At 42.1% G+C, this 20,366-nt stretch overlaps 1 protein-coding gene across 1 annotated transcript in view; it reads left to right on the top strand.

The window, feature by feature from the left end:
• LOC139748675 (uncharacterized) overlaps window positions 1-19,201 on the top strand; it is a 115,077-nt gene extending 95,876 nt beyond the window's left edge. Inside the window, exons 3-4 of the mRNA XM_071661957.1 lie at window positions 1,421-1,531; window positions 8,586-19,201. Of these exons, the coding sequence (XP_071518058.1) occupies window positions 1,421-1,531; window positions 8,586-9,346 (872 nt within the window). The 3' untranslated portion in view covers window positions 9,347-19,201. The remainder of the gene's footprint in view (window positions 1-1,420; window positions 1,532-8,585) is intronic.
• The last annotated feature ends 1,165 nt before the right edge of the window (window positions 19,202-20,366 follow it).

Below are 20,366 nucleotides of genomic sequence, written 5' to 3'. Positions count from 1 at the left end.
GATAATGAGAAATATTGACATCATACTTTGTGGTAATTGACTGTGGTAATGTTGGCAACACGTAGACTAAGTAACAGTGTTGCCAACACTTGCTATAGAGACAGTACTCTCAGTAGTGAAAAATTTGACTTTTACTGTGATATCTCTTTTGAATTCTCTCTTTTCTTCTTGTCTTTATTATTATCATTATTATTTCTCATTTATTGCAAGATGATTGCAGTAATGTCTACTAACATTCGCCATCTAAGTGTTTTTGTTAACATTATCATCAAGGGTTAGCCTTTAACTGACTTGTCCACTTGTCTATTGTCATAGTTGACATGTTTACTTCTATGAACTTCATCAAATGTCTTCATTAAGCTGTTTTCAAGTTCTCTTTAAAGACTCTTACTTCCCCTCCCTCACCATGTAGACTCATCATATACACTTATAAACATTTAGGAGACAAAAGATTGAGAAATCTTGAAGACAAATCTATAAACATCTCGGAGACCAACATATAAACATCTTACACACAAACATCCTGGAGACTAAGACTATGTCAGGTATATACATGCATCAGGATGACCTCGGGTAAACCAAGCTGAACCTCTGAGTGCTTCAGAAGAGATCCTGTCTTCCTCATCCATCATGACGTCATTGCAACAACCGTAACAACACAATTACTTGTGACGGATCGTTCTTCTTGTAGTCTTTAGTAAGCCACTTTATTCTTCCATAGATAATCGTGATCAAAAGCTTTATATGCTTGTTAGTAGACTGTTAGCTTCAGCCATTCTCCCTCAACATGTTCATTCGCACCTCAGGACACTTGACCATCAACTATCCAGTGACTCGCAAATGGATTTCATAGATTCCTGTGTGGAATATATCACTCAGTCCTCTTCATTCTGCTATCGCATATGAACCAAAGAAAATTCTATCCTCCTGAGGCAACCTATTGAATTTTTTCTTCTTATTTTCTGGAAATCTGGAAAAGCTTTCCTGAACTGTGGCAACTTATGCTCCTTAAGATCCTTTCTCTCAAACCCCAAGACTCTCATTCAAACTCACATTTCCAAAGTAAAGCTCTTAAGATATTTTCTCCCTCGAGAGAAGTAAACTCTCTCTCTCTCTCTCTCTCTCTCTCTCTCTCTCTCTCTCTCTCTCTCTCTCTCTCTCTCTCTCTCTCTCTCTCTCTCTCTCTCTCTCTCTCTCTCTCTCTCTCTCTCTCTCTCTCTCTCTCTCTCTCTCTCTCTCTCTCTCTCTCTCTCTCTCTCTCTCTCTCATCCACGTCCCCTTCTTTCAAGTTTCCTTTGGTTCATAGCTTCGGTCTCTGGTTCTGCCACCCAGCCTGGAGTTGTGAGCCTCACTCGAGGTCCACCTCTCCCTCTGCTGGGGTTCTGAGTCCCAATTGAAGGTCCACCTTCACCTCTCCCAGGTCTACCGTGCGGCGGAGCCAGAGGAGGCAAGGCAGCCAAGGGTGCTGGAGGAGGTTATGGCAGCAGTCATGGCCTTACCAACTTCTCTGCCAGAGAGATGACCTGGGAAGGTGAGATAACCCCCCCCCACCCACTGTGTGACCTGGTGTGACCTTAGTGTGACCCACACGACTGGTGTGATCTTGTGTGACCCACAATGACGATCTGACCCCTAACGGACGGTCTGACCCACATGGAATGTGTGACCTGGTGTGACCCCAAACGGATGGCGTGACCTGATGTGACCCTAAATGGACAGTGTGACTTGGTGTGATCCAAACGGATGGTGTGACCTAGTGTGACCCACACGGACGATCTGATCCACACGATATGTGTGACCTAGCATGACCCAAACGGACGGTCTGACCTGGTGTGACCCAAACGGACGGTCTGACCTGGTGTGACCCAAACGGACGGTGTGACCCAGTGTGACCCCTAAGGACACAAAGGTCTGATAGTTTCAAACATTCTATAGATATTAAGACAGGTTCAGTGGACAGGGGATTAATTGCAGGGACTAAACACCAAATGTAGGTAGAGTGATGTGAAGAAATGTGTGTGTGTGTGTGTTACCGGACTCCGCCCATATGTTACACCGTGAGAAAAAGATTATAGATATAGAACTGATATATAGATTGTATCAACAGCTTGTGTAGTTATCATATGCATCTAAAGATTATAATGAAAATTTGCTAATAAAGGTGATAATCATAGGTATACACATTATAATGAGAAGGACAATATACTGAAATCTATATTGTGTATGTGATATAGATATATACATTATATATATATAATGCTACCATGTTACAAGGGAATAGCAAAAACGGTCATAAAATTTTTTAGAGAGGATTTAAGAGGATTAATATGCGTATCTTGATTAAGAGGATTAGGTAAGGCTGGAAGGTACGATTACTGCACGTAAGAATTTTGCCACATAGTAAATACGAATTTCATACATATAACAATGTTATCATGTTGATAAGAGAGATAACAGATGAAGTGGAAGTGAGTAACCATTGTAGGAACTGGGTAACCATCGTGGGTACAACATTATTATGTTAAACATGTTTATAACTACGAATTGTGAATCCTCTACACATACACAGACAGACTGTGTATAGATCTATTATCATAATTATCTTTGTTATCATTATTATTATCATTATTATTATTATCATTATTATTATTATTATCATTATTATTATTATTATTATTATTATCATTATTATAATTATCATTATTATCATTATCATTATTATCATCATTATTATTGAACAACTGCAGGACCTCTTTTGCGGAATTCCTTCGGTTCCTACGCTGCGCTCGATGCAGGAGCAGGAGAACATAATGTACTTCTCTGGGTCTACGAAGGTCCTAGAATAGATTGTACTCCTTTCCGTCCTTTGATGATGATATGATACCGTCGAATGCGATCTTATGTTCGACGTGTAACCACTTGTGGGCAGAGTCCTGTAACACACACACAGACAAATATACACAAATATAGTCTTAGTCTTAAAGTAGATCAGTTGTTTATAAAGAAAGCGTGATTAGGTTGTTGGTAATTGGGAAACACCTGGAGGCTTGGCTAGGCTGGCAGATGAAGAATGTGTGAGAGACGAATGAAAGATGAGAAACAATAGATGGATCCAAACTGGAGGGATGAGGTGTGATTGAAGTGTCAGGGTGAAATATGAGTGAGAATAAGGCTACTGGTAACTATAATGGTTAGGATTGTAGATTAGAACAGATGGGAGACTGGTAGATGATAAGTAGGAGATAATAGATAAGACACCTGAAGGTTGTTGCTGAAAACTAAGATATTAGAGAGACTTAGGTCATAGTGAGAAACAGATAGATGATGAAGATTGGATATGTTATTCTTGAGAAATGATGAGAGTTAGAGCTAACTGCTCATACCTGATTAACTTAAGAGGTGAAGATAAGAAAGATAAGAGAGAATTACAGACGAGAAAGTGATGTCCAGAGAGACAAGAGATGTCGGAGAGGTTGTCAGATGAGAGATATGAGACTTCAGGAAAGGGGATATGAGAAATAGAGTGAAGATTGCTCGTATACGGTGCACGAGAGAGAGAGAGAGAGAGAGAGAGAGAGAGAGAGAGAGAGAGAGAGAGAGAGAGAGAGAGAGAGAGAGAGAGAGAGAGAGAGAGAGAGAGAGAGAGAGAGAGAGAGTGTGTATGAACATTCCACAAGAGATGGTTCTAGGTTTTTGACCAGTAAAGAAACTAGTAAACATTATGAAGACAACATAATGATACAGACGGTGTATCACCACGGGTGTGGGACACCTGTGTATCTATTATGATAATTAACTGACTTAATGGAGTCATTAAGTCACCAGATCATTAAGGATGGTACCATAAGGCTTCTAGATGTAGAATTAATGTTATGTGAAGCCTTAGTATCTTATAGAGCTCTGGAATGATGGTCGTAGTGAACCGTCCGCCGTTACCCACACGACGATCTGATCCACACGGTATGTGTGACCTAGCATGACCCAAACGGACGGTCTGACCTGGTGTGACCCAAACGGACGGTCTGACCTGGTGTGACCCAAACGGACGGTCTGACCTGGTGTGACCCAAACGGACGGTCTGACCTGGTGTGACCCAAACGGACGGTCTGACCTGGTGTGACCCAAACGGACGGTCTGACCTGGTGTGACCCAAACGGACGGTCTGACCTGGTGTGACCCAAACGGACGGTCTGACCTGGTGTGACCCAAACGGACGGTCTGACCTGGTGTGACCCAAACGGACGGTCTGACCTGGTGTGACCCAAACGGACGGTCTGACCTGGTGTGACCCAAACGGACGGTCTGACCTGGTGTGACCCAAACGGACGGTCTGACCTGGTGTGACCCAAACGGACGGTCTGACCTGGTGTGACCCAAACGGACGGTCTGACCCACATGGAATGTGTGACCTGGTGTGACCCAAACGGACGGTCTGACCTGGTGTGACCCAAACGGACGGTCTGACCTGGTGTGACCCAAACGGACGGTCTGACCTGGTGTGACCCAAACGGACGGTCTGACCTGGTGTGACCCAAACGGACGGTCTGACCTGGTGTGACCCAAACGGACGGTCTGACCTGGTGTGACCCAAACGGACGGTCTGACCTGGTGTGACCCAAACGGACGGTCTGACCTGGTGTGACCCAAACGGACGGTCTGACCTGGTGTGACCCAAACGGACGGTCTGACCTGGTGTGACCCAAACGGACGGTCTGACCTGGTGTGACCCAAACGGACGGTCTGACCTGGTGTGACCCAAACGGACGGTCTGACCTGGTGTGACCCAAACGGACGGTCTGACCCACATGGAATGTGTGACCTGGTGTGACCCAAACGGACGGTCTGACCTGGTGTGACCCAAACGGACGGTCTGACCTGGTGTGACCCAAACGGACGGTCTGACCTGGTGTGACCCAAACGGACGGTCTGACCTGGTGTGACCCAAACGGACGGTCTGACCTGGTGTGACCCAAACGGACGGTCTGACCTGGTGTGACCCAAACGGACGGTCTGACCTGGTGTGACCCAAACGGACGGTCTGACCTGGTGTGACCCAAACGGACGGTCTGACCTGGTGTGACCCAAACGGACGGTCTGACCTGGTGTGACCCAAACGGACGGTCTGACCTGGTGTGACCCAAACGGACGGTCTGACCTGGTGTGACCCAAACGGACGGTCTGACCTGGTGTGACCCAAACGGACGGTCTGACCTGGTGTGACCCAAACGGACGGTCTGACCTGGTGTGACCCAAACGGACGGTCTGACCTGGTGTGACCCAAACGGACGGTCTGACCTGGTGTGACCCAAACGGACGGTCTGACCTGGTGTGACCCAAACGGACGGTCTGACCTGGTGTGACCCAAACGGACGGTCTGACCTGGTGTGACCCAAACGGACGGTCTGACCCACATGGAATGTGTGACCTGGTGTGACCCAAACGGACGGTCTGACCTGGTGTGACCCAAACGGACGGTCTGACCTGGTGTGACCCAAACGGACGGTCTGACCTGGTGTGACCCAAACGGACGGTCTGACCTGGTGTGACCCAAACGGACGGTCTGACCTGGTGTGACCCAAACGGACGGTCTGACCTGGTGTGACCCAAACGGACGGTCTGACCTGGTGTGACCCAAACGGACGGTCTGACCTGGTGTGACCCAAACGGACGGTCTGACCTGGTGTGACCCAAACGGACGGTCTGACCTGGTGTGACCCAAACGGACGGTCTGACCCACATGGAATGTGTGACCTGGTGTGACCCAAACGGACGGTCTGACCTGGTGTGACCCAAACGGACGGTCTGACCTGGTGTGACCCAAACGGACGGTCTGACCTGGTGTGACCCAAACGGACGGTCTGACCTGGTGTGACCCAAACGGACGGTCTGACCTGGTGTGACCCAAACGGACGGTCTGACCTGGTGTGACCCAAACGGACGGTCTGACCTGGTGTGACCCAAACGGACGGTCTGACCTGGTGTGACCCAAACGGACGGTCTGACCTGGTGTGACCCAAACGGACGGTCTGACCTGGTGTGACCCAAACGGACGGTCTGACCTGGTGTGACCCAAACGGACGGTCTGACCTGGTGTGACCCAAACGGACGGTCTGACCTGGTGTGACCCAAACGGACGGTCTGACCTGGTGTGACCCAAACGGACGGTCTGACCTGGTGTGACCCAAACGGACGGTCTGACCTGGTGTGACCCAAACGGACGGTCTGACCTGGTGTGACCCAAACGGACGGTCTGACCTGGTGTGACCCAAACGGACGGTCTGACCTGGTGTGACCCAAACGGACGGTCTGACCTGGTGTGACCCAAACGGACGGTCTGACCTGGTGTGACCCAAACGGACGGTCTGACCTGGTGTGACCCAAACGGACGGTCTGACCTGGTGTGACCCAAACGGACGGTCTGACCTGGTGTGACCCAAACGGACGGTCTGACCTGGTGTGACCCAAACGGACGGTCTGACCTGGTGTGACCCAAACGGACGGTCTGACCTGGTGTGACCCAAACGGACGGTCTGACCTGGTGTGACCCAAACGGACGGTCTGACCTGGTGTGACCCAAACGGACGGTCTGACCTGGTGTGACCCAAACGGACGGTCTGACCTGGTGTGACCCAAACGGACGGTCTGACCTGGTGTGACCCAAACGGACGGTCTGACCTGGTGTGACCCAAACGGACGGTCTGACCTGGTGTGACCCAAACGGACGGTCTGACCTGGTGTGACCCAAACGGACGGTCTGACCTGGTGTGACCCAAACGGACGGTCTGACCTGGTGTGACCCAAACGGACGGTCTGACCTGGTGTGACCCAAACGGACGGTCTGACCTGGTGTGACCCAAACGGACGGTCTGACCTGGTGTGACCCAAACGGACGGTCTGACCTGGTGTGACCCAAACGGACGGTCTGACCTGGTGTGACCCAAACGGACGGTCTGACCTGGTGTGACCCAAACGGACGGTCTGACCTGGTGTGACCCAAACGGACGGTCTGACCTGGTGTGACCCAAACGGACGGTCTGACCTGGTGTGACCCAAACGGACGGTCTGACCTGGTGTGACCCAAACGGACGGTCTGACCTGGTGTGACCCAAACGGACGGTCTGACCTGGTGTGACCCAAACGGACGGTCTGACCTGGTGTGACCCAAACGGACGGTCTGACCTGGTGTGACCCAAACGGACGGTCTGACCTGGTGTGACCCAAACGGACGGTCTGACCTGGTGTGACCCAAACGGACGGTCTGACCTGGTGTGACCCAAACGGACGGTCTGACCTGGTGTGACCCAAACGGACGGTCTGACCTGGTGTGACCCAAACGGACGGTCTGACCTGGTGTGACCCAAACGGACGGTCTGACCTGGTGTGACCCAAACGGACGGTCTGACCTGGTGTGACCCAAACGGACGGTCTGACCTGGTGTGACCCAAACGGACGGTCTGACCTGGTGTGACCCAAACGGACGGTCTGACCTGGTGTGACCCAAACGGACGGTCTGACCTGGTGTGACCCAAACGGACGGTCTGACCTGGTGTGACCCAAACGGACGGTCTGACCTGGTGTGACCCAAACGGACGGTCTGACCTGGTGTGACCCAAACGGACGGTCTGACCTGGTGTGACCCAAACGGACGGTCTGACCTGGTGTGACCCAAACGGACGGTCTGACCTGGTGTGACCCAAACGGACGGTCTGACCTGGTGTGACCCAAACGGACGGTCTGACCTGGTGTGACCCAAACGGACGGTCTGACCTGGTGTGACCCAAACGGACGGTCTGACCTGGTGTGACCCAAACGGACGGTCTGACCTGGTGTGACCCAAACGGACGGTCTGACCTGGTGTGACCCAAACGGACGGTCTGACCTGGTGTGACCCAAACGGACGGTCTGACCTGGTGTGACCCAAACGGACGGTCTGACCTGGTGTGACCCAAACGGACGGTCTGACCTGGTGTGACCCAAACGGACGGTCTGACCTGGTGTGACCCAAACGGACGGTCTGACCTGGTGTGACCCAAACGGACGGTCTGACCTGGTGTGACCCAAACGGACGGTCTGACCTGGTGTGACCCAAACGGACGGTCTGACCTGGTGTGACCCAAACGGACGGTCTGACCTGGTGTGACCCAAACGGACGGTCTGACCTGGTGTGACCCAAACGGACGGTCTGACCTGGTGTGACCCAAACGGACGGTCTGACCTGGTGTGACCCAAACGGACGGTCTGACCTGGTGTGACCCAAACGGACGGTCTGACCTGGTGTGACCCAAACGGACGGTCTGACCTGGTGTGACCCAAACGGACGGTCTGACCTGGTGTGACCCAAACGGACGGTCTGACCCACATTAAGGATGGTACCATAAGGCTTCTAGATGTAGAATTAATGTTATGTGAAGCCTTAGTATCTTATAGAGCTCTGGAATGATGGTCGTAGTGAACCGTCCGCCGTTTTCTGTAGATGTATATAAATGACTCGTTCTGTGACCGAGTTTAGTTCAGTGTATGATTGATGATTTACCTGCCAACCTGCCAACCACCCAGCTAACTGTTGCTGTCTTCCTCCTCCGCAGACATTGTCTTGGCTATGCAGTTGTCAGCCATGTGTTTCGGAGCCCTGTTGGCACTGTGTATCGTGGCCTGTTGCGCCTACAAGATCTGTGGTCCAGCTGAGGAGATCGACTACAGTCCTCGCTACTCAGCCTTCAAGACAGAACACTCTCGCTTCCCTCCAGAGCTGCTACGGGAGATCTATACTCTCTCTTTGTCCGCCTCTGCTCACTCGCAGCAGGCAGCCAACACGGCCAGCAGACCTGCCACAACCACCAGCCCGTCCCAGGCGTCGAATCCCGCGACACGTCGCTCGCCCGAGGCTGTGGTGGCAGGATCTGTGGGCAGGTACACTGAGGGTGGTGGTCTGCGGGTCACTTCGGTCAGCAGAGAGTCACTGAGCAGCGAGAGAGGCGCCAAGTTGAGTCACCTACCGAATGGAAGGCCACGAGGACCACCTGCTGGGGAGGTGACCCCGTCAGTGACCCCCGGACCCCCTCGGCGACCTCTGACCGTTCAGAACACACGGGCCGACGTGTATAAACCTCCACGACTCCTCAACTTGAACTGTATGCTGGACGGTCGGCCTCGTCTGCTGACGCTCTCGGCCATGACGTCCTCCAGAGCGGCCAAGGAGGTGGCTGGCCGAGGGGCGGCCAACAGACTGGCGGCCTACAACCAGCACAGCTCGACCCTTGACCTGGCCCGCGCGGCTGCCGCCTCCATCCCCAGCCTCTCTCAGACACACAGGTCACTGTCGGAGCCTTATACTTCCCTGGTCTAACCTGGCCACCAGTTCCTCCACCAAGATGGATCCATCAACACTTCACATTCTTTACTCCATCACTGGAGACGATACCAACTTTCCTTCACCTGTTATCTTGCATTTGTAGTGGGAGGGAACCTTCTCATTTGCATACACGGCCTTAATAGAGTCAGCCAATTACCTGGACACCCGCTCAATCTTCGGTGCTGAGTATATGCGTCGCTGGTTTCCTCAACTGACCAAGCCGACCTCATCACTGCTTGTAGCCTTCCTGTATCTCACAAGTTTAATGTTACGTCAGATGAAAACCGTCGTGATAAAGGAGTGACGCACGTCAGAAGTGCGTTCACTGTGTACGATAAGAACCACAAACAGCTGGTCCGGTTGTGACCACTGTAGCAATACGTATATGACTGTGAGGAAATGTCTTCGTCCAGACAACATTCGGAGGCAAGACGAGAGAGAGAAGGAAAGACTGTTATGTATAACATGTCACAGATAACAATAACAAACACAGGTTATGTGATCTGATAACAAGGACACACATGACGTCAACACCAGAGTGTAGATCATGGAGTTCTTTTCTTTACCAACTGTAAACAGAGTTTAGTGAGTGTTTGTATTGGGATTGTATTGCTTCTCGGTGTAGTCAAATCTTGGGACCAAAATGGCGACAATAGTGTACAGGGGTCGTGGCAGACACACCTTGGAAACACATGGGTACACTGGGCCAGGTGGTCCCTCCTAGTATGGTAGATGGGGACCTGTTGCCTCATGTAGAAGATGGTAGTGAGATATTCTTGTAGAGGGACTGTAGAGGTAGATTGGTCTACTGTAGAGGGACAGTAGATGTAGAATGATCTTCACAGTTAACTAGAAGAATCTACAATGATCATATATTTGTATATTACATCTAATAACATACTATTTTACTAATGTTTATTGTAAGAAGTCAACTTAGCCTGGGTTGTTTACATTGCTACTAGGTGTTGTACGCGTTGACGGAAGATAATGTTCTCACTGTCACCAATAATTTGTTAGTTTGTCTTTACGATCATTAACGATGTGTAACTACAATGGTTTGGTTGTATGAAGTCAGCCTTCGATCACAACGACGTTCACAGGTGAGCTAACAAAAATGACACCAACACAGGGAAAGGGACCAAATGTAATAAGAAAAAAAGGGGAAAAAATTATTCAATGTGATTTTGCTGTTCTGTGCTGACTATTTCTTTATTTTGCCCTGAAGTCAATAACGTGAATTTAATCTGAATGTTTATGTAGTCAAATTAGGAAGGATCATCTTCTATACCTGCTTGTCATAGTTCAGATGGTTAGGTTATGATGTTGTGTATTGTAATAACACCAGTGGATCGAAGCCTTAAGGAATACAGTTGTAGACAGTTTGTGGACATTACAACAGAGTTATAGACATTATGATACTGTTAACAGACGAGGGAAATAATTGTCGATTACTAATTGCGTAATTATCTGTTAACGACCATCATGCACTGCGTTCATGACAGCTATTCTTGACTCCAGTAACAGACGACCGTTGATAACACGGCAGATAACACAACAGACGACCGTTGATATCCAGTTCTTTCTTTAGAAAAAATGATATATATATATATATATATATATATATATATATATATATATATATATATATATATATATATATAGTTGATCCCAGGACCCGTTTATGGGGTTCCTGCACCTTCGTGGCTGCGCTCCAATCAGTAGCACCGTGTTATGGTAACGCTGGCTAACCCAGGGAATCTATAGGCGTTACAATGTGTGACGTCACATCGTGAACAAGTAACAGATAACGTACGTGGTATGTCGTAGCGTACAGTTAGAAATGACTATAAACAACAAATGACAATTTGGTCGTTTTGTTGTTATTTATCATTATGACATCATTATGAAGGTTATGACGGGGTCAGGGAGTTGTGACATGGGCCGGACATTAACATATGACGTCATCAGGGACAATGACGTAGCCAATGTTGCCAACTAGTGCTCCAATCATTATCACGAGAGAATGAGTCAGACACAATAGAAACATAACAGCTTTTACAGCTACAGAACTGTACTGTTCTTACACCAATACAGATAATACACTTTTCATCATTTAATGTAGTATTTTACAGTAACGTCAACGTATTACAGTTTCTAAGTTACATCAAAAAGACCGGTCGTTTTGTGGACATTTGGTTTCATACAAATATGTGGGAAGATGTGAAATGAATCTATGATGTTGTGCAGGACAATGTTATAATGAACAGTTTTCTTTGATATAGTCATGATAATACAGAGATGATGTTACAGTGGCAAATGACAGTGTTACAGTCTTGGGTGTGTTTGTGCATATGTGCATGTATGTGTTACATTTCATGTCACTTTCAGTGTGTGTGTGTGTGTGTGTGTGTGTGTGTGTGTGTGTGTGTGTGTGTGTGTGTGTGTGTGTGTGTGTGTTTTCTATACAGTAACATCATTAAAGTTAAAGCTGTTTTCAGTTGCATAGTCAAAGTCATCCACCTGATATATTCAAATTATTCAAGAAGGTCAATCAGTTAAGAATGAACAAACTAGATCAAGAATTAAAGATAAATGCAGAACAGAGAGAACGTTATTATCATTTATTCTTCGTCAAACTGAACGAGAAACTAGTGAGAGTAACACTTTATAGAAGCAGAAAGTTATTGTACCATTCTGAGTGTTGTTAATGATGGGGTAAACTATATAACAAGAGGTCAAAGGTCGTCCACTCCACCTACTGCCATAGTTACTGGTGATCTGATGTACTGTAGTTTGGAATTACATATTACACTTCAAGATTCTGTTCCTACATGGCTTAATGATAAAACCATTAGTTACAGAAATTAGGGTCATTTAAAGCATCACATATGGAAAGGGGAAAACGTATAGTGAGTATAGGAAGCAGTTTGATGTAGTTGGTCAAGATGTAGTGAGGATTGTATAGCATTAGCGTTTGGGATGGTCCTTCGTTGTATTTACTGATACAAGTAATGAATACCACTTCAGGTAATGTAGAAGCAATTTTGATAATGTAATTTGATAGTTTAGTAATGTTATCTTCGTATTGGATGTGACAAGTGTAGAAATCTCACCAAGCAAATTCTAATAAATGTTTACAGAGATTCGTTTATATGTGGGTGGACTTGGTGAATATCACTTGGTGTTGTTCACATGCGAACACTGTGTCTGTCACACACCAACACAGACACACCAGAGCCTCTGCCGTCTGTACAGGTTTTCCACGCGTATGTTTGACCCCTGAACATTGTACAGGTTTTATATAGATGAACCTCTGTCTGTCTGTCTGTTTGTCTGTCTGTCTGTATGTCAAGACTCAAAACCATTTCGAGTTGATTTCCAAGTGTCATAGTCGAGTACATAAAGCACTCAGGGTTACCTACATTGTAAGCATGTAAGACTCTTAGATTAAGATATTCTCAATCTTGAGTGTATCTACAAGTGAGTTTTCTAGGCGTTGGATTACGTGCTAGATCATAGATCATCTTTCCTTCACCATAAAATGAAGGACAAATGTAAGGTTACGTCATCTTCAACCTAACCATATGAACATTCCTACAGTTCACGGTATTCCACCAGGAACCATATCTCTCAAGATATCTCGTCTTTTGTCTTATCTTCCAAGCTTATCTATTCATGGTACGTCCTGATATTAGAGTTATGGTAGAGTTATGGCCACTTGTTCTAGTCTACAACCAACTTGTCAGTTTTCTCTGCTTCTGAGATGTGAGGTTACTCCTCTGTATCTCATGTCATACTTATTACTAACTCCACCTTCTAACTTGACCTGATTCTTTCTTTCATTATAATTACCTTCACAGTTTGACTCAGATGATATCATGACTCTGATGATATCATTGCAGAAACTTTACAATTATATGATATCTGAAAACAACATTGAGAGATGATTATCTTCATAATTGCTTTCCATTCTTTGTAAAATATAATTGTTTTTCTTAGAATTTCTATATATTTAGAGGGGAAAGTATGATAATTATATTGAAACATTAGCCAGTGGAAGAAACATACCGTGTTTTATGTTGATCAATTATCTGTTAAAGAATTATATTGCTCAAAGAGGAAGAATACCTTTGAATTATTTTGACTGTGTGATTTCATGTTGGCTACTTTTATTATATTGTTTTATGAAACAAATAGTTTAAGACCAAACCCATAAATGTCTTCTTGTGAGATTTACATATTTGTAGTTTTGCGATAAAAACTCAAATCAATTATCATAACCTATAATTATCATGCACAGCTGTTGCTATAGATTATAAATAAACAATGTTCAGTTGACGTATTTTATCAGAAATATATTTGTTGATTATGAAAGATATTATTATCATAGAAAGATATTTTAGATAATAGATTAGCGTCTTAGGAATTAATTCTGATATACTGATATGATATAGTAAGAATCTCTGATATACTGATATGATACAATAAGAGTGTTACGCTACAGGTCAGATGTTACGCTACAGGTCAGATGTTACGGTACAGGTCAGATGTTACGGTACAGGTCAGATGTTACGGTACAGGTCAGATGTTACGGTACAGGTCAGATGTTACGGTACAGGTCAGATGTTACGGTACAGGTCAGATGTTACGCTACAGGTCAGATGTTACGGTACAGGTCAGATGTTACGGTACAGGTCAAATCATACCTTTGAGCACGACGGTACGACCCTTGATGGTCATGCTACAAGGGGCGGGATATCATACCAAAGGGTCATACCGTCGTGCACAAGGGTCGTACCGTCGTGAACAAGGGTCGTACCGTCGTGCACAAGGGTCGTACCGTCGTGCACAAGGGTCGTACCGTCGTGCACAAGGGTCGTACCGTCGTGCACAAGGGTCGTACCGTCTTGCTGAACAGGATGAAGTTATCTTAAGAGAGTTTCATTCCTTACCGTTGGTGTCTGTGTAACAATCTTGTCTTTTTTGTGGGATTAGATAAAGTTGTGGGCGTCGGGTAATGCTTCCTGATGTCTCAGTCAAGTCAGAGGAGTTAAGTGGGAGTTAAGTGGGAGTTAAGTTCACAACAGATGACATAGAAGAGAGAGAATGGTCAAGTTGCTTACTGGAGCCTTTGTGAACTTAAAAAAGTTAGTGGGGTGTCCACGTATTTTAGCTTCACGAACTTATAAAACTTCGTAAGAATGATCCAAATTCTCGACAGAAGCTCTCGTGAACTTGAAGAACTTTGTTTATTGACTTATATGGGAACTTAACAGACCTGGTGGCAATATCAAGTTGTTCATTGATGCTTGAAAGGAAACTTTAAACTCTGAATTTCACATTTATTAACTGGTGCTCTACGGAACTGAAGGAAGATTCGAGGATCACCTGTGTCTATATTTGATGTTTAAGAAGGACATAGAACATTGTATAGATATCATGTGTGTAGGATATTATCTGGAGACAGTTGAGGAAATTGAAGGACATATCAAAATTGTGTGATGGTTTGAAGGAAGAATTTCAAGTCATGATCTAGTGAGTGGTAACAAGGGTGGAGGTAACAAGGGTCGAGGTAACAAGGTCGTTAAAGTGATGTCTTTGTCTGAGTTTCTTGGTTCTTATTGGTCAGGTTGTTAGCAGGTCTAATTGACTCAGGTTCCAAACATCGATCTTTGACCTTTGACCTTTCATTTTTTCCAGAAAGATAGCGAGATTCAATTTGTGAATAGAACATCTTTTTTTTATATTCTAGTTGAAGCTTTAAAGTCATTGTATCAAAGTAATTCGTTGGGAATGACGACCTTATCGTCTGCATCCAGGTTCCAGTGTTTAGCCTTGTGTTATGTTCTTGTTTTTCTGTTTTCTTGAAAAAATTTTGGTGATGGAAATTAAGGAGTTTAATGTTTCTCTGGCTATTATATATACGGAAAATTTACGTGGCTTATGTCACTGGATATATAGTTACGTCACTGTATCATATATATATATATATATATATATATATATATATATATATATATATATATATATATATATATATATATATATATATATATATGTATGTATAAATGAGTAGATAGATATAAAGAATGTATTTATTTGTTTGTCTGTTGGCATGTATGTGTATGTTTGTGTGTGTGTGTGTACGCATTGCACAGTATGTAAGATATGTGTGTTTAATCAGCTATGTGTTATTCATTACTTACATTGTCTTACATATATATATTCTACTTTACATGTAGTAGTGGGAAATAATTTTCTTGTCACATCTTTTGACTTTGTTTGACTTGGTAAAATCCTTTGTTACTTTACTACACTTTGTCCCTTTACTACACTTTACTACACTTTACTACACTTTACTACACTTTACTACACTTTACTACACTTTGCAACTTTTGTTAACCCAGAACATCATCTATCCTACAGAACCTTGTCGTTAATGTTATTGTTACAGCTGTTCTCACACTGGAGAACAGTGATCAGTACAATGAATAATACACTGGAAAACGTTATGAGGAATTATAGATAATGTAATACGACTCGAGAGACGTAGAGGTTATATATATATATATATATATATATATATATATATATATATATATATATATATATATATATATATATATATATATATATATATATATATATATATATATATATATATTATGCTTTTTATCTATTTATTTGCTTTCACAACATATAGATCCAAAATGACCGATTCAATTTTACAATTTCCTTTTTAACAATATATTGTTTAATGTCTTTAACTCCTTACTATCTTGTTCCCTTTATTCACTTTTACGTATTTGAACTAAGATATGTCAACGAATACAGAAATTCTTAACAACTGCGAAATTGTACAAAATTTGAGTGGAAGGTAGCAGGTGTAATGACGATGTAATGAGGTTGTTAACTACACTGGTGAAGAACTTGGTTTGAGAACAAAGAATTGTAATAGATCTGAGCTTAGATTGGTATATAGTTTATTGGATTAATAGATTAATAGATAATGTTGATTATTGTAGTTACAGAGAAATATGTATTTTGAAATTCTGTGTATTACCATAGTCATTTGTAGGGACGAAAAATGTTTTAAAAATTGAAGAATATATATAGATATATATATATATATATAGGAAGAAGATAGACTAATTTCTAATTTCTATTGACATGGAAATCTTAATTTTGAATTGAATGACTATAGTTTTTAGAAGTTTTATCTATTGTAGAGAAAATACCATTATTTAATGAATGGCTCGTCGAAATATGTATAATGTAAAGGTGATCACATTATGTGGATCTGGAACCATAAAACACATATTTACCTGAGTGGCTAATTTCCATATTAGTGTCACATAGATAAACTTAAGTCACCAATGGTAATACAACATATGTAAAAAAAAAAAGATTTTTTGTTTACTAGATAAACATTGTATCTTGATGCACATAAAGTGTTAGGTACAGAATTTAGATGAAAGTCATGACAAGATGTTCCGGAAAGAAATAATATTTTATTATAAGGATTTTGTCTTGAAATGTAGTTTGCAAAGAATATCTTAGAAGAGGCACGTGTGTCTAACATGGTGGGAAGGCTTTAGAAACTAGAAAACGTTTTGCTTAGATAGTGAGCTTTGAAAAAGTATATCTTATGAGTATATCTGGGGTGCCAGAGTGTTTCTGGGGTGGGTGGGTGGAGGGGTTTGTATACTAAATCATTCAACGAAACTTTGTCTGGAAAACTTGACGTTGTCTTAATGGAAGAAGAAGTCATCCTTGTTGAAGTAGCTTTATGCAGAGACATTTCTATATTGGAATGAACCTCTGACGTTAATATTGACATAGAAACCATTAGAATGATACAAGTTTCTATAATAATTTTGTTATCAGGATAATCATCAGAGAATCAGTTGGTTCAAACTGCTTGAAGTAAATCTGTCAACCATCAATATATATAGATATAAACGTATACAACATTGTTGATATAAAACATATGTTGATATTGTAAAACATCTTACATGTAAATGATCCTCATTCATGATTTCACATTATCTTTTTTCATGAATTTCATTAGAGATTTACCTTACAGTAGTGTTCAAATGAAACATTCAAGTTCATGACACGAAAATGAGGTGACGTGACAAGAAAACAAGATGTGTAAACATGCAATACAAACAAGGGTAAACTATTCAGCAGTTGAACATATTGATATAAAATTATCATTTACAAAACACATGACTGTGAATCTATAGGTTCAAAAAATCAGCTAAAAAATATTTTCAAATCAGTTAGGTGTACAACAGACTGATGGTAAGCAAGTGTACATGCCAGAGCAAGGGAAAAGAAATAGCAAAACAAACATTACAACGAATAACACGTAAATTGTTCCATCCCAGAGAGTGTTCAGTTTGATACAAGTCGTCATTAATTGTTCACAAATAAAGATAAATATAGCAGGAAATACAACCTTAGTCCCGTGCAAGAAGGATATAGTTCCCTATAGAATATAATAAGGTTCTTTATCCTAAAGATTAACTGATGATTTAACAATATAACTGAGTATATGTTATCATTAGAAATCAGTTACATTCTCTTTATTGGTTAGCGTAGAAGAATGACCTCAGTGTTCTGATAATTATGATAACTGACTTCCCATTCGTTCCTGAAGAGATAAACAATCAGGAAGATTGTTATCTTTACAGTAGTTATCACAATTCAACAGTGAGATGACTGGTTTGTGAACGTTCATCTCTTATCCTCTGTCTCAAACCTAATGATTTTTCATTTTGTGATGTCTGCATTCAAAATTAGGATCGTGCATGTGTGGATTCTGTTATCTGTTCGTGGATTCTGTTATCTGTTCATGGCTTCTTAAAACAACAGTAAATTGAATGACAGAAACCCGTGTGGGAGAGGGGGGGAGGGGTGAAACCTGTTGGAGGCCCAGGACCAAAAAAATTCTACAAAAAAAAATAAAAGTATTAGACAGATTATTATCTTTCTTTTAAATATCATAGGAATATATATATATATATATATATATATATATATATATATATATATATATATATATATATATATATATATATATATATATATATATATATATTGACATAGAGGCTAGAATCTTTAGCTGATTGGATAAGATCGTTAGATATCGTTTGTGTTGTTGTATTTCCCGCAAAACAAGTAAATCTAAACCAATACATTTATAAAAATTTCAGTACAAATGATACAGTAATTTGCTTTCGTCAATTTCCAATTCCCACCTTACTGCTTGGGCTGGTATTGCCATACGAGAGCAATCATATTTTGAACTGTGGATAAAGAAGTATTTAGGAAGATTTCTATGACTTTGACGATCTATCTCATACTTTTAATTATGTATTCCCGTGTGTTGTTTGATGGAGTAGTTGATATTACAGTTAATTACATATTCTGGGGAATATGTTGAAATGTACACACACACACACACACACACACACACACACACACACACACACACACACATGGTAGTATCAAGCAATAAATACATGATACAAAACATCAAACAATAGTCATGATTTTCTGACCTGGGAGACTACGTTCTTCTGGCCGATCCCAGAACGTGTGGAAAATGCCGTTCTGGGAGCTACTTACACTTACAACCCAGAGAAAGTAACACTTGTAGTAATATGTTACTTTAACGAAGTGTTGTTAGCGTTATAGTGTTTCTGTACTTTACTTAAGAGCATTTCGCGACCACCACCTAAAGTGTTTCAAGGATATTGTAAGTATTGTAAGTATTGTAAGTACTGTGTACTGAGAACACTTTCTTTGTCATAGAACTGTGACAATAAAATCTAAACTCTATCTTCACATTGGTTCCTTATCCTAACTCTTCAACTACTACACTCTTAATCTAACAACTAATTAATCTCTTCAGTCTAGTTACTCATTAAACATAGATACAAATAATTAAAAAACTGTCTGTAAAAATCAAAGAAAATAATTACCGATATATATATATATATATATATATATATATATATATATATATATATATATATATATATATATATATATATATATATATATATATATATATATATATATATATGAGCAAAAATTCGTTTCGAAGTATAGAATGTATAAATATTAACGAATGCTTTTTACGCTGCGATGATATTGAAAATTTTTGATCTATATATACCATTTACTTTTAAAAAAAGAGTTAAATATATTAACCTTGGGTGGAAGAAACTATGTTATGTTAATGGTTGAAAATATTCATCTCAATTTTGTATTGTAAATACGACTTTCAAAATCCCTTTGTTTACCCTTGAGTGTCTTTCATGATTGAGTGTATATATTAACTAACCTCAAACCTTCTCATGTATACATACTTCATGCATGATACTATGGCAGCATGATGCCCTGTCTATCATTATACAGTATGTATGCTGAATGGAAGTCCCTTATTTATTCTCATTATTAGGAATAAGTAAAATCTTGACCAAAATACGTCAACAAAGAAACATTCATTATCTAGAGATAATTATAATTAACTATACGTAATGAAATGATGAGTTCCAGTCATTCCTTCACCGTGTTTGTGTGTTGTATGTGTTGTTAACAACCCCTGGCCATAGCTCGCTGATCAACAAGTAGAACATAACCACAGTAGTAAAGTTTGTTATCTTTATCTTGAAGTTTGCAGTCTGTGTGTAGTTAGTATACTGTTACGTAGAGTCACTACTGCCCATCAGGAGAGTCACATGTCCCTCTTAGAATCCACCAAAAGTTAATTCAAATATTTTGAAAGTTTGTCGTCATATAGATTACTTTAGAGCATGACATAAGCAATAACATAGATATAGATATATGGTATAGAATAGTTCTTATATTCCTGTTGGTCCCCTTAATAACTTCCAATGTTTGAGATAATTAATCCTGGTGTTTACTTTAATCCTCATCCTAACTAAATCATAACTTCCTCATCCCAGGTAAATCCACACAACTCCATCTACTGAAGATC

Source organism: Panulirus ornatus, chromosome 5, assembly GCF_036320965.1.
Source record: "Panulirus ornatus isolate Po-2019 chromosome 5, ASM3632096v1, whole genome shotgun sequence".
Lineage (NCBI taxonomy): Eukaryota > Metazoa > Arthropoda > Malacostraca > Decapoda > Palinuridae > Panulirus > Panulirus ornatus.
The sequence above is the reverse complement of the archived record's forward strand: the minus strand, read 5'-3'. Positions and strand labels throughout refer to the sequence as shown.